Source organism: Notamacropus eugenii, chromosome 5 (assembly GCF_028372415.1).
Source record: "Notamacropus eugenii isolate mMacEug1 chromosome 5, mMacEug1.pri_v2, whole genome shotgun sequence".
In the NCBI taxonomy this organism is placed as follows: Eukaryota; Metazoa; Chordata; class Mammalia; order Diprotodontia; family Macropodidae; genus Notamacropus; species Notamacropus eugenii.
Genome location: NC_092876.1, coordinates 221273469 through 221287907, shown reverse-complemented (window position 1 = coordinate 221287907; position 14439 = coordinate 221273469). Strand labels below are relative to the sequence as shown.

The 14439-nt window shown below is 36.1% G+C and overlaps 1 protein-coding gene across 2 annotated transcripts in view; it reads right to left on the bottom strand.

Moving 5' to 3' along the window:
• The window catches only part of SLC4A10 (solute carrier family 4 member 10), a 162935-nt gene that overhangs the window by 133463 nt on the left and 15033 nt on the right, over positions 1-14439 (bottom strand). For both annotated transcript variants that reach the window (XM_072612157.1, XM_072612158.1), the window contains exon 2: positions 3186-3346. In XM_072612157.1, coding sequence (XP_072468258.1) covers positions 3186-3216 — 31 coding nt within the window. In that variant the 5' untranslated portion in view covers positions 3217-3346. The remainder of the gene's footprint in view (positions 1-3185; positions 3347-14439) is intronic.

The window sequence follows — 14439 nt, the reverse complement described above, 5'->3', positions numbered from 1 at the left end:
CTCTGCCCTCCAGAAGCTTATATTCTACTTTTGAGTGAGGTATATATTCTCAGGGAAGAGAAGAGCTCTGGGGAAACTGCTCAGATAGGAGGAGATACTTTAAGTTAAGTAAACTTTGAAAGAAAGTAGGGACACAAAGAGGCAAAATCAGAAAGAAAATGTTGGGGGCATGAAGGGATAGATGGCCTGCAAAAAACAGAAGTGGGAGATGGAATGTCCTGTAGAGGGTTAGTGAATGGGTTAGTCTGTCTGGAATGTATATATGTGTATGAGGGAGATTAATGTGGGAAAAAAAAACAACCTGGAAAAGTAGCCTGGAGCTAGATTAAAAAGAGCTTTAAATACCAATCAAAAGTGTTTCTATTTTATCCTGGAGGCTATTGTGAAGTCCCTGGGACTTCTTGAGCAAGGGAATGACATGGTCAAAAATATCGACCTTAGGACTATTAATTTGGCAGCGGTGTGGAGGGCAGAATGCAATGGGGAAACAGGAAAAGCATTAAGAAGCTACAGTCCAGAGAAGGATTACAAATGAGTTGTTATGTTATGAGCGAGCAGATGACAACTTATGTACGTGGTGTGTAGAGGTGGCAAGATTTGGCAAATAATTCTATTTGGAAGAAAAGTCAGAGTAAGGAGTTGAGAGTGACAGTTGGGGACTGGAAGGATGATAATGTCCTTGGCAAGAAAAGGGAAGTTGGGAAGACAGACTGGTTTAGGGGAAAAATATTGAGTTTGAACTGCACATTGAAAATCCAGGTAGAGATGTCCAGAAATAGTTGGTGATTCTGGCCTGGAAAAGGAGGAAGATGAAGAGTTTTGTGCTGATCTACATGGAGTTAATAATTGAAACTATGAAAGCTAATAAAATCACTGAGACAGAGCAGAAGATGTGGGACAGAGTCCTGTGGTACTCCTGTATTTATTGGGCAGGACAAGGATGATGGTTCTGAAAAGGAAACTGAGGAGTAGTCTTACAGATAGAAGAAAAAGAAATGTGAAGCTAAGTGTAGATGGTATGTAGGGAAAGGGAATGGTCAACAACTCCCATAACAAAACTCACCATTTCTAAAACAGAATTTAATATCTTTCCCTCTTAACCATTCCCCTCTTCATGCCTTCCCAATTTCTGTGGAGGACACTGTGACCCTTTCAATAAACTGAGTTTGCAAGCATGGGGTCATAACTGCCTCATCCTCCACATTCACCTAGCCAAGTCTTGTCAATTTTGCCTCCACAGCATGTCTTGTTTCCATGCCCAACTATTCACTCATTCCACAACTACCATATTCCAGGCTCTCCTCACCTTTCATCTAGACTCCTGCCATAGTCTCTGAATTGAGATCCCTCCTCTGATCTTTCCTCTCTTTAATCAATCTTCCATACAGCTGTGAAATTGATACTCCTAAACCAATCTGACTACCTTTCACTCCTACTGAGGAAGATTCAGTAGTTCTGTATTCATTTTAAGACAAAATACAAACTTCTCTATTTTCCATTTAAAGCCTGTCACAATCAGTCTCTGGCTACCTTTCCTGGCTTATTTCATATTCTGTGTTCCATTTAAACTGACCTGCTTACCATTTCCTATACACAACATTCCATCTCTCATTTCTGTGCCTTTTTACACAGGCTAGGCTCCCCCTATCCTTATCATATATCGACTCCTCTTCTCCTCATAAAATCCATAACTTTTCTAAAAACTCATGCCACCTTTTACATGAAGGTCCTTCTCCACCCTTTCCCACATCTTTCTTCCATCAAACTAGTGGTCTCTACTCCCTAGAAATTATTTCTTATTCAATTTGCATATATTTGCATTTACTAAACTATATTCACGGTAATTCTCTCCTTATATAATATGCCTTTCTCAAGGGCAAACACTATTTTGGCTTTGTGTCTGCATCCTCAGCACCTAGCATGATACCTGTTAGGTGGCAGATGCTTAATAAATTCTAGATGTATTAATGAAAAAAATTGCACATCAAGAAGGATAATTGGAGAAAAATGCCATTGAATTTAGCAAAAGAAGACAACATTGTTAATTTCTAAGAGCAGGTTTTTTTTGGTTTTGTTTTGTTTTTTGCTTTAGGAAGGCCTAGATTTGTTGACTTCAGAGATGTCTATCAAATCTAAACTTCTACAGTGCTAAATTTATGCAACCTATCCCACCAGTTTTTGTTATAGATTTTCCTCTTCCCTAAGTCCAATACCTTTTTTTTAAAAAAATTTGTTTGAAAATTTCTAGTTGCTCCCAAATAGCTTCATTTCATTTATTTCATATATGGAAAAAATAATCTTAATATTTAAGAAAATTTTCTCCAATTTTGAGACAGTAAAATAGCAAGTATGAAATTATTAGCAGAAATTCTACATGAAGCAGCATGAAGAATTAGTAAAAAGATCACTTGAGAATAAGGAGATCTGAACTGTAATCTCAGATCTGCTACATAGTTACTTAATCTTTATGGCTCTTGCCTTAGTTTCCTCATCTGTCAAATGAGGCTAGACTAAATGATCTCTAAGATCACTTTCAGATCTATTATTCTATTAATCATTCAGTAAACATACATTTCTTAAATGTTTAGTGGGTGCCAGGAACTATGTTAAGCTCTAGAGATACAAAGGCAAAACCACAGATCTTGCTCTTAGGAAGCTCATATTATAAAAGGGAAGATAACACAAAAGTAGTATAAGTGGAATCTAAGAATGAAGATGAAGAGAGTGCCTGGAAAAGGCCTCCTCCAGAAGATGGGAGCCGATCTGACTACTAAAGGAAACCTAGAAAAGCTAGGAATCAGAGGGGAGGAGGGAGAGTATTCTAGGCATGGGACATCACCACTGCAAAGGTACATAGTCAGGAACTGATATGTCATAAGTGAGGATTTTATCTTGAAAGGTTTGATTCTGAACCAGAAAAAAAAACAAAGATTAAGAGAGTTTGGTTTCCTGGGGAATCATGGATTAGGAAGAATGCAAAAACTGTGTTAAAAAGGAAAAGAACTATTTGCGCTAGCATTTCAGAAAAAAATTTAAAAAGTGTACCGAGTGAAATAATGGTTTTGTAAAAATGTTGTCCCAAAGTAATAATGAGTACATTAAAATGAAGTTTATTCAATAGAGTCAATTAAGATGCTTTATGGATATTAATAATTTCTGCTTCAGTAGAGAGGGAAAATCTATACCTGCAATTTCCTCGAGAGTGTTAGCCCGCATGTCCAGCAGCACGGTGCCATTCAGGATACAGCTTCTCAACTCAAACAAACTGTGCAGGGAAAGAGTTGCCACATATGGCTTGCTCCACCTTTCTCCTCCATCTTCTACATCTTCTTCGAACTTTAACCACCTAAATCAACAAATTGCAGTTTGAAAACACTAAATATAATAATGTAATATTTTACTACACTCTAAAAAGAACATTGTTTAGAAGTGTCTGGATTCTGTTTACTTTGAATTCAAGTCAATGAGCATTTATGGAGCTTTTATCATGGTGCAAAGCCCCTAAGCAAGTGCTCTGGAGGCAAAATGAAAGATGAAAAATGGTGTCTGCTCTCATGCAGCTGATATGCTAGTGGGGGAGGTACTACATAAATTAAAATAATGTCAAGGGATGGAGAGCACTAACTACCTTTTTCTTCTTTTTTTATGTTTTTTTAAAATTATATGTAAAGACAATTTTTAACATTCATTTAATAAAATTTTGAGTTCCAAATTTTTAACATTCATTTAACAAAATTTTGAGTTCCAAATTTTTCTCCCTCCCTTCTTGCCCTCTCCTCTTCCTAAAACAGGAAACAATCAGATACAGGTTATATATGAGCAATCATGTAAAATATATTTCTGTATTAGTCATGTTGGGAAAGAAGAAGTAAGACCAAAAGGAAAAAACCACAAAAAAACAGAATGAGAGTAGTATGCTTCAACCTGCGTTCTGAGTCTATTACTTCTTTCTCTGGATATGGATGGCATTTTCCATCAAGAGTTCTTTGCAATTGTCTTGGATCACTGCATTGTTGGGGGAACTCAGTTGATCATCACAGAGTACTACTGCTACTATGCACAATGTTCCAGTTCTGCTCTCTTCACTTCACATTGGTTTATGTAAGTCTTTTCAGGTTTTTCTGAAACCCACCTGCCCATCATTTCTTATAGAACATTAGAATTCCATAACATTCGTATACCACATCTTGTTCAACCATTCTACAATTGATGGGTGTCCCCCCAATTTCCAATTATTTTTGTCACCACAAAAAGAAGTGCTATAAATATTTTTGTGTAACTATTCCTGTCTAGTCTAGGAGCTCTATGTAGGCAAGGACTCAGGCTTTATCCAAGCTTTGCACTGCTCCCTACTCCCTGCCCTCCATTAGGATTCTGCCTAGAGTCAGAACTTAATATTGAGTTAAGGGATATGGCTGGAGTCATAGCTTTGTCAAGCTCAGGTTTAGAGTTTAGTACTCTAGAAATGACAAATTTCCTGGTGCTTTTACAAAAGTGTAGAATAAACTACCTAAGTGATTTCTTATTTTCCCCATTTGACAAAGATTGTTTTTATCAGTCAGTCAATAAACATTTATTAAGCATTGATTATGTGCCAGGCACTGTACTAAGTGCTGAGGATACAAGAAGAGGCAAAAGACAGTCCCTGCCCTCAAGGAGCTCTCAATCTAATTGGGGAGATAACAAGCAAATAAAATATGTATAAACAAGCTAAATTATGGATAAATAAGAAAGGGAAGAGACTAGAATTAAGAGGGGTTGAGATTTTATCATACTTAGAAATTCAAATCAAAACCAATGTAAATTGGTAACAAATTTATATATTTATGACCCTGAAGAAACAAACTTTGTGTAATAAATTAATAAAATATACCAGTAAAGACCTATTCTTGAAAAGTAATATACTTTTAACATCAAGGGTTTACTGGAGACAATTTGAAGTGATTCATAAGAATCAACTGTCATATTTTCAGGGTGAACATTTATACCATAGGAACTGGCAAGTGCTTGTGATGGCAATCAAAACAGGATTTTAAACTGTTTTTGTATAATCAAGTGCCTCTGATTGAATCTTGCCTTTATCAATCAAGAGTCTCTACAAGGAATAAAATACAGAAACAAGAGTTTCTTTAACTAGAAACAATGTATTTGTATTGTTAATTATTTTAATGTGATTAAAGATCTTTCCCACCCATTGATGGGCCTGCCCATTGGTGGGAAGCTTGATTAGGGGAATTGTTTTGTAGGAGAGTCCCAACTACCTTTTGTTTTTTCTATTGAGACACTGGGTCAAAGGGTTGTGATGCCCTCTGGCTCTAAAAAAAGTTATAAATACTCTGAGTTGAGGTTTTACTTTGTGGCTTAGTTTTTCTAAGAAGGTTTAAGAGCCAGATGAGGACTCTGGTAAGCCGCTAAGGAGCCCCCTGGCTTTGAGAACTCAGATGTCATGCTTCCCACTGTGGTAACTATGGTCGGACAGCTGTGCCTGCCTCTTGAATTATGATCAGGCAGAGGAAGCCATATCTGTTGATTTCTTTGGGGCTTACTGACTGGAAGTGTTTGTTTGGTCAGATGAGGACTCTGGGAAGTCGCTAAAAGAACCTCCTGGCTTTGAGAACCCTCTCTGGTAACTATGGCCAGACAGTTGGAACTATCTGTTGAATTCAGGCAGAGGAAGCCATGTCTGTTGACTCTTTGATTTCTCTGCATTTTCTTTGAATTTCAGGGCACTGATTCCCTAGAATTAGGTGAATGATATATGTGCTTGGTTAAAGGAATAATACATATGTTTGATTATGCTTGAGTAAAGTGATTGTTAACCCCTCAAAAGCTGCCTTTCCTTTTATGAATGCAGATCTAAGAACCTGTGATAGCAGGGCCCCCTGGGTATGTTGGGGTGCTTACTGTTATAATGCTATAAGCAGTACTTAGTACAGTGCTTCAGAGACAGAGTAGGAGCATAATAAATATTTATTGATTATTGATTCATTGCTTATTGTTTTACTAATTGTCTAGACTTGAGAAAGTGATAGAGAAAATGTTAATTATGCAGATTAAACTTATAAGTATGATGTACATGCATTATTTTTTTCTAAAGAGCTGGTGGTCACTTACCAGCATACTTATCACAAATACTACTGCAGATAACCATAATGATAATATAATAGCTGACAATTTTATAGTACTTTAAGGTTTGCAAAACAGTTTACATACATTGGTTTTACTTTGTGTTAAAGGTAGACCATTTAAAAAAATAAAATACTCATCTTAATTTTTCCTATGAGCTCCTTTAAAAACTGGTAGAAATCTAAACTAAAATCCTTGACAGTATAACAACAAATATGGTATTTTCCTCACACAGACTTTAACAGATTTTATAGGTGGTGTGTGTGTGTATGTGTGTATGTGTATGTATGCGTGTGCATGTGTGCACATATGTGCACATGCAGTAAAAGTGTGTCCACTCAAGGGAATTCAGATTAATTCAACAAGCAAGCACTTAAGTGCCTCCTATGTATATGGCATTGTGTTAGATGCTAGGCATCTAAATGCAAAAATAAAACCATCTCTGCCCTCAATGGGTTTAAGGTCTTTTAATGTATGGAAAAGGGGACAGTGCAAGTAAGTGTGCAAAGAGGACAAGATAAGGACTAGAAATGTTGAGTACTTCCATTTTATTGAAACATAGGGGTCATAAAAAAGAGAGCAGTTAAACAAGCCTGCAAAAGTAAGTTTGAGCCAGATTTCTGAGACCTTTGAATATCAGCATTAAAAGTTTAAACTCAGTCCAGCAGGACATTCTTTATATCAGTAATTATCAACATTTTCTTAGTCCCTATTAGATCCTAAAGACACTAATGACCACTTTTCCCTTCTGCTAATGCTTTTCATCATAATAACGCCTATTAGAATTAATAGGGAAGAGAGACAGAAATACCCTTGGCATCAGGAATCAGGGTTCAAGTCCCACGTTTGATATATACTGGCTATGTGATCTTCTGTGGGACATTTAATCTCTCAGTTCCTAGGGCAATTCTCTAAGAATACAAGCAGCAGACTATGTATTGATTGACCTTGGTTGTTTGTTTTTTTAAGTTTTAATAGGAAAAACTAATATTTTTGAGAGCTAGACTAAAATGGTAATTTATACCATAAAAAGAAATTTTAAAACTATTAATTAGAAAACTCATATAAATCATATTCTATTGCAACAGTTCATAATAAGATTTTTGGGGAAAATTATGTATTCTTATACTAACAGTTGATATTTGTATAGTATTAGAATTTTTAAAAAACATTTTGCATAAATTTTGCATAATTTTGCATAAATTATTCCTCTGATCTGCACAAACCAGTGTAGATGAGGAAACTGAGGCTCCAAAAGATTAGATGACTTACTTGTGGTCATAGCCAGTAAGTGTCAAAGGTGTCAAAAAAAAGGTGCCAAAATTAGTCTCCCTGACTCTGCATGTGACCCTCTAGCTAATCTACAATATGACTTTTTAGAATATAAAAAATGCTGTTAGAAAACATTTTCCATTTTCCAAAAGTGTTAATGATACTGCAAATGAAATTCCTCTTACAAGTATTCCTTGGACACCACCACTTTAGCTCTCTTCTTGTTTTGTGTTCAACTTCACCAAAAGTTAATATTAAATCTCAGCTGAAAGTATTGTTTCTATTTAAAAGTTACTGAAATATTAAATGTTCACTTTGTTTCCTTCTTACTATGCTATATAGTAACAGGTCATTCATTTCCTTTAAAGCTTCAGGCACAATACTTAATAGAATTAGCTATGATGCTACTGTCTTATCACCATTTTTCTTTTTAATAAAAAGATTACCATGGGGCAGGTATAATTTCAATTAAATCTTCTACCACAAACTACACCTTTGACATATGATGTTATTTTCAGGCACAAAGAATACATTAAAAGGAAGGACACAGCGGTAGTTTTATGAACAAAGAATCTTGTTAGGTTTAAAATCTCATCTCTATTATCTAGGACTGTAAACCATAATGAATAAAATGGAAATTTTTGGCATCAGGTTCTGAACAGGTCAGAATGAAGTTGGCCAAATAGAAATAGGAGAGTAGATCATAATTTAGGGGAAAATGTTTCAAATTTAGATCCTTTAAGTCATTTGGAAAATGAAGATATGTAGTTGTTTAAATGCTACAGTCCCTCTAGAAATTATAACTTATTAGTCCAATAAATATACCTGAAAAAACTGTCTATTGCACTGCTGAAAAATCTTTCAAAATTTCTGATCACTTCAATCCCTAAGATGTCTTCCAGCCCTTTATCTTCTAGTATAATTAGATCTTCTAATATAACTAAGAAGATATTTAATAAGCATCTATTATGTATTGTTGTTATAAAAATGAAATGACACTGACCTTGCCTTCTAGAAGCTTAGAATTTAATGGAGGATGGGGAATAAATCATACAAAGCAGAATATACATAAGTATGTGATACAAAGCAGAATATACATAAGTAAGTTCAAAAGATAAGTCTAAGCAAAGTGGCGTGAGAAATTTCAGTAAGGAAAGATCTTTTTCAATTATGTAAACAGGCACCTGAATTTTGCCTTGAAAGAAGTAAAGAGTTTTAAAAGTGGCAGTGTGGATGGTGGAGGGAGTAATCCATTCTGCTAGAGGGCAAAGAAGGGACAAGTTGGAAAATGAGAATAAGAAAATGGTAAATGGTCCAGTTTGGCTGGGACACAGAATAGGGAAAAGAGGAAGTGGTGCAAAATAAGGTTAAAGAAATAGGTTGGAGTTAGAATGTAGCGGACCTTGAATGACAGGATCAGATGCTTAAACTTTCTTAGAAATGGACTACTGGGAATCTATTGAACGTTTTTCATTAAGGGAAGAACACAATTGAGAAAGAGGCACAGTGTGCAGGATGGAATGGAAAGGGGAAAAATTAGAAGCAGGAAGATCATTTAGGAGGCAATCATAATATTCCAGGCAAGAGGTAAGAAAAGTCTGAATCAGGGTGTTTCAGAGGGAGGAGGAAAGAGGGTAGAAGATTCTTGAGGTATAGTGGATGTATTAGCAATAATACTTGGCAAATAACTGAACATGGGAAGTGAAAGAGAAAGAAAGGATAAAGATGACTCTCAGATTTCAAAAATGCCATCAACGGAAATAGAGAATTTAAAGGAAGAAGGAGTTTTGGGGAAGAAGACAGTGGGGTAAATTGTAGATATGTTGAATTTGAGGTGTAGCTGGGATAGCACATAGATAAAAATCTAACAGGTGGCTAGAAGAACTGGCCTGTGGAAAAGACTGGAGTTAAAAGGTTCAAATGGAAACCATGAAATTGTATGAAACTATGAAAGAAGAGGATGTAAAGTATCAAAGACAGGATCTTGGAGAACATTCACAGCTAAAGATGAGAAGACAGCAAAAGACAAATAGCAGGGCCAGAATGGTAGAATCATCCATGTGAAGGGTCACAAAAGTAAAGGAATGAGAAAAATTCAGGGAAAAGTGATAAAGAGTACCAAATATTGCAGAGATATTTGATTTTGTCAAGGAGGCCACTTCTGACCTTAATAAATTCAATGTCAAGAAAGTCACGAGGAAAGATATAATTAGCATGGAGTTGAGTGACAGGCAGTGGGGAAGCAGAGTAGTACACAACACTTCCTAGAAGTCTGGTAATTAAGTGGGGAAGTGAGATATAACAATAGCTGGTGGGGGAAACAAGGTAAAGGGAAAGTTGTTTTGTTTTAAGAATACAGAGGACAAATTATAGGGTAAATTGAAAGTATTCAAGAAAAATGATGGTGGAATAAGGACCCCCGTGTGATGGGAATGGATCAAGGACACAAATAGAAGGTTGCTCTTTCTAAACATCAGGGTTACCCAAGACTACACAGAAGAAGGTAGGAAAAGACAGAGAGATTTAAAGGAGTATAGAGGTGATTAAGGATATCAAAGTTAGATTGGTCTCAATTTTCTCAATAAAGTAAGAGGGAAGGTCATTTGCTGAGAGTGAGAAGTGAGAGGCAGAACAGGATTCTCAAAAAAATAAAGTGGTGTTTTAGAATAATTACTCCCAAGAATATGATTAGAGAGTTGATAAGACATGAAGAAAAAATTACTACAAATTTGGTGAACAACCAGTTGGGATTAAATGGCATAAACCTGTAGTGTACATACTCAGCACAGGTGTATGATTTGCTCCAGCAGCTTTTGGTCACAAAATGATGATAATGGAACAGAAAAATGGAGAAATTGTACAAAGTTGCATGTTAGGTGGAGGAAATGGGCAACTTGGCAAAAGATTCAAGGGTAGAGGGGAGGGAATTACTGGAAAGACTAATCAAGACTAGTTGAAGATTGGGTAAGGAAGAAAGTAAGACTAGGACAAGGCTGATAGTTGGCTGAAATAGGCAGGAATTAAGGGTCCAAAGGTCATGATGAGGCAAAAAGAATAAGGAGTAGGAGAAGTAGAAAGACTCCTAATTTTATGAGTACCAATTGTTACATAGGGAACAGCTTTATTTTTCAAAGTAGCCTTGAGATTTCCTGATTTTTGAAGCTACTAAATCTTCTATGAAATACACTTTCAGTTTTTCCTTTAGAGTACTAGTTTTTTTTCCTAGAAATGAACACTTCTCATATGATAAGCCACAAAACATCTACCTTTTATTTAAATCATCCAGATACCATTTATAAAAGGAAGAGACAACTAACTCAGAACAGCAAAATGCTTTTCAAACTAGGGACTCAACACTCCTAGGAAAGAGATTAAAGAATTCCTAAGAGTTGCTGGAAACTAATGTTGCAAAGTTCCAATCAGATGTTTGGTGGCGATGATGGCAACTTGTGAGCTACATTCTTAGGCGATTTAGGCCTTCAGCAGATACAGAAATGGTGCCCCAGATGACACTGTAGAAGCATAATGTTTCTCCTGGTATCCACCAATTGAGGGGCCAAATTCATACAGAATTCCAAGGATATGGCATATAGTAAGAATTTAGTAAATACGTGTTGACCGATGGACACTGTAATATGCAAAGGTTCTTAGTAGTTATCATACTGATACCAACCATGTTCTGCCAAAGATTTCAAGGTATATTTAATTTTCTAAAATCACATTTGTAAACTGTACAACACTTAGTTCTACATCCTAACATACAGATGCATGCATGCCAGTGCTTCAAGGATCTGCAAATAATGGGTAGGGCCACTCCCTCCGGCAACAAAAACTATAACTCCTCTTCACTTCATTAGGTGATCTTTATAAATTGCAGTGGCCAGAAAAATGAACCTCATAGAGGCTGGCATTCTAGTGATGAAATGCATGGTTTTTATTCCAACTCAAAGAAAGAAAAATATAGCTCTGGGAACCCAACAAATTTATGTCAGGGCTTATAATTCCCTCAACACACATTCAATTGCAAAATATTTCGATTAGAGTCATTTTCCTAGTGTCACAGTGAATATGGAAGAGTTAAGCTCAAATCTAATCTCGGAGACTTCTTAGCTATGTGACCTTGGGCAAATCACTTAACTTCAGTTTCTTCAACCGTAAAACAGAGATAATAAATAGCACCTACCTCCCAGGGTTGCTGTGAGGATTAATGAGATATTATTTGCAAAATTGCTTAGCACGGTGCCTAACAAACAGGAGATGCTATATAAACGCCACCTATCATCACCACCACTGTCATCAAAAGGTTCCAATTTGTCTCAGTTTTCAAATAAGCAACATTTATATGATAGTAAAGTAATGCAAATAAAAGCCTGGGGTGGGGGAGGTGAGGAAAGAAAAGGGGAGATGGAGATGGAGAGAGAGACAGAGACAGAGACAGAGAGACAGAGATAGAGAGAGAGAGACAGAGAAGAAAAGAGATACAGAGAGAGAGAGAACTTGTATAAGGAGCTCCCAGTGAAGAATTTTCTTTACCAAATGTCCTCACCTTTGTTGCAACTTATAATCTTTGAAAGTTGTCTAGAGCATTCAGTCAGAGTGTGACTAGAAGGCTAGGTCTTCTTGGCTCCAAGGAAATTCTCTGTTCATTAAGCTAAACTGCCTAATATATACATAGACATAAACATACAAAGATAAAGTATATGTGCATATGTATACATGCACATTTATATATACATACATATATACAAATATGTGTTTATATATGTATGTATATAGACAGAGAGATGATAAATAGGTTGATTAGATAGATGGAAAGAAAGACAGATAGGACTAGACCTGGAATTTCATTGGTAAAGGAAACTCCTAGGGAGATAACTCCCTTTATTGAAGAGTCAATCAAAAACACGTATGTTCTAGGAACCACCCTAAGTGCTAGGGATACAAAGAAATAGCACAAGTACTCTTTGCCCTCAAAAAGCTTGCATCCCAATTGGGAAGACATTATAAATAAATATGTGTGTGCATGTATATTTATGTACATACATACATACACATGCATATATATGTGTATATATATATATACATAATGTGTGTATCCATATATAAAAGTAGATATGTAATATCTGCAAAATAAATTGAAGATAATTTTGGGAGGGAGTCCACTAGCATCTGGGAGTGGTATGAGGAAAGATGAAGGGACTGTAGTATAGTAACCACATTCCGCACAATGTGCTGAGCACTGTGCAGAATGTGCCATGTGTACACATGGCTCATGCACTCTCTGAGTATGTCCATTCTAAGTCTCTAAGGAATCTCTGAAAATTTTTGAGGGTTAAGAAACACCTTGTTCAGACTTGTACTTTAAAAGCATTTGTGAATGGTCCTGTGATATATACTTCTCTTTCCAAAGATAACGTCCTGTCTCCATACCTTTGAACAAGTAGGACCCTATGTCTGGAGTGAAGTCCTTTGTCGTTTCTGCTCAGAAAAACTCAAGCTTCTTTTAAAGTGCTATTCAAATGCCTCCTCCTGAACAAGGCCTTTCCTAACCCTCTTAGCCCAAACTATGAGCAGTGTCTCTGTCCTGAAATAATTGTCCATCCTGTGTATTTCCCCTCCGCTTACATGTTAAATGCTTCCAGTAAAAGATAAGCCCCTTAAGCACAAGGGATATTTTGTTTTTGTTTTTTTAATTCCAGAACCCAGAACAGTACCTTGCACATATTAAGTGCTAAATAAACGTTTGTTAAATAGAATGGGAACTAAAATTCTTTTGAAATTTGGAAATAAGTTTAGGTATTTTTTTCTTTAACACAATTATTTCCTCTACTTCTGTTAACTTCTTCAACTGCTGGTTTGATTCTTTATTCCTTTATATTGTCAGAAACAACCAGGGCTGCAATATCACCCCAAATTGTAAACCTGAGAAAAATAATGGAAATCTCAGGAGAAAAGTATTATTTGTCTGATTTTTTAAAAAAAAACATGAATAGGCCCAGAGTCAGAAAGAACTTATAAACATTATATGGAGGCTTATGTGAACTACACCCTAAATTAGAGACTTAGAAAAATCCATTGTTCTCAATCAATATTATTTTGCACTTTAAATGCCATTGGAAAAAATAATTGCAATAGACTTGAACTGGTAATAGCCTTGAATGTCAAGGGTCTTCATGACATCAGTCAATTTATTTTGATGGAGTAATCCTTTTTCCCACAATTGTTTATGTATCTGAGGCTTGTCTGCTCCACGCTGCTTTGCCTCTTCAAAACATTTGTATAAAGAACTATTAGAGGGTAGTCATGAGAAGTCAGCCATATGCCCTCCACAAAGCGCAGCTGTGGTATCTGTGTGTGCTAGTCTATTAATAACGTTAGATGTTGTTTACAAAAAGGACACTGTAATTGTGTTGATTTCATTAGTCTTATCATATGGCTTGTTTTAGGGCCTTAAAAAGAGAACAGCTGGTTTTTAACAAACATTCCTAATATCTGGGATTCAAAAATGTAGCTTCCCAATCTAAAACTTTGGTTCAGATTTATTTGGCTGTGATGGCTGACAAGTGAATTCAGAATGTGGTACAGATGACATGTGCAATATGTTGATAGAAATAATCCTATTTGCTTCTCTGGCATCTCTTCTCTCTCTTGCCGTTCCTACTGCCACCAACTTAGTTCAGGTCCTAAATCTTCTCTCACTAGGATTACTGGAACAGCTTCCCTGGCCTTTTCCCTCTTCCCAAAGATAATGCTAATAAATTTGCTAATGCATAGATACAATTACATCATCCTCTCTTCTCATAAAACTTCAATAGGTCACCACTGACTACTGAATAAAGTCTCAAGTCCTTAGCTGAGTTTTTGAGGCCTTCCACAATCTGTCACTGGTTCACTTCTCCATCTGACTTAGTCTCATCTGTTCTACTTTATAGACAAATAGGATTATTCAATATCCCCTGGATATTTCTCATGTTTGTTACCCATCTGTACATTTGTTCATGTTGTTTTTCATGCCTTGACTGTCCTAGATCTAGAATTGTT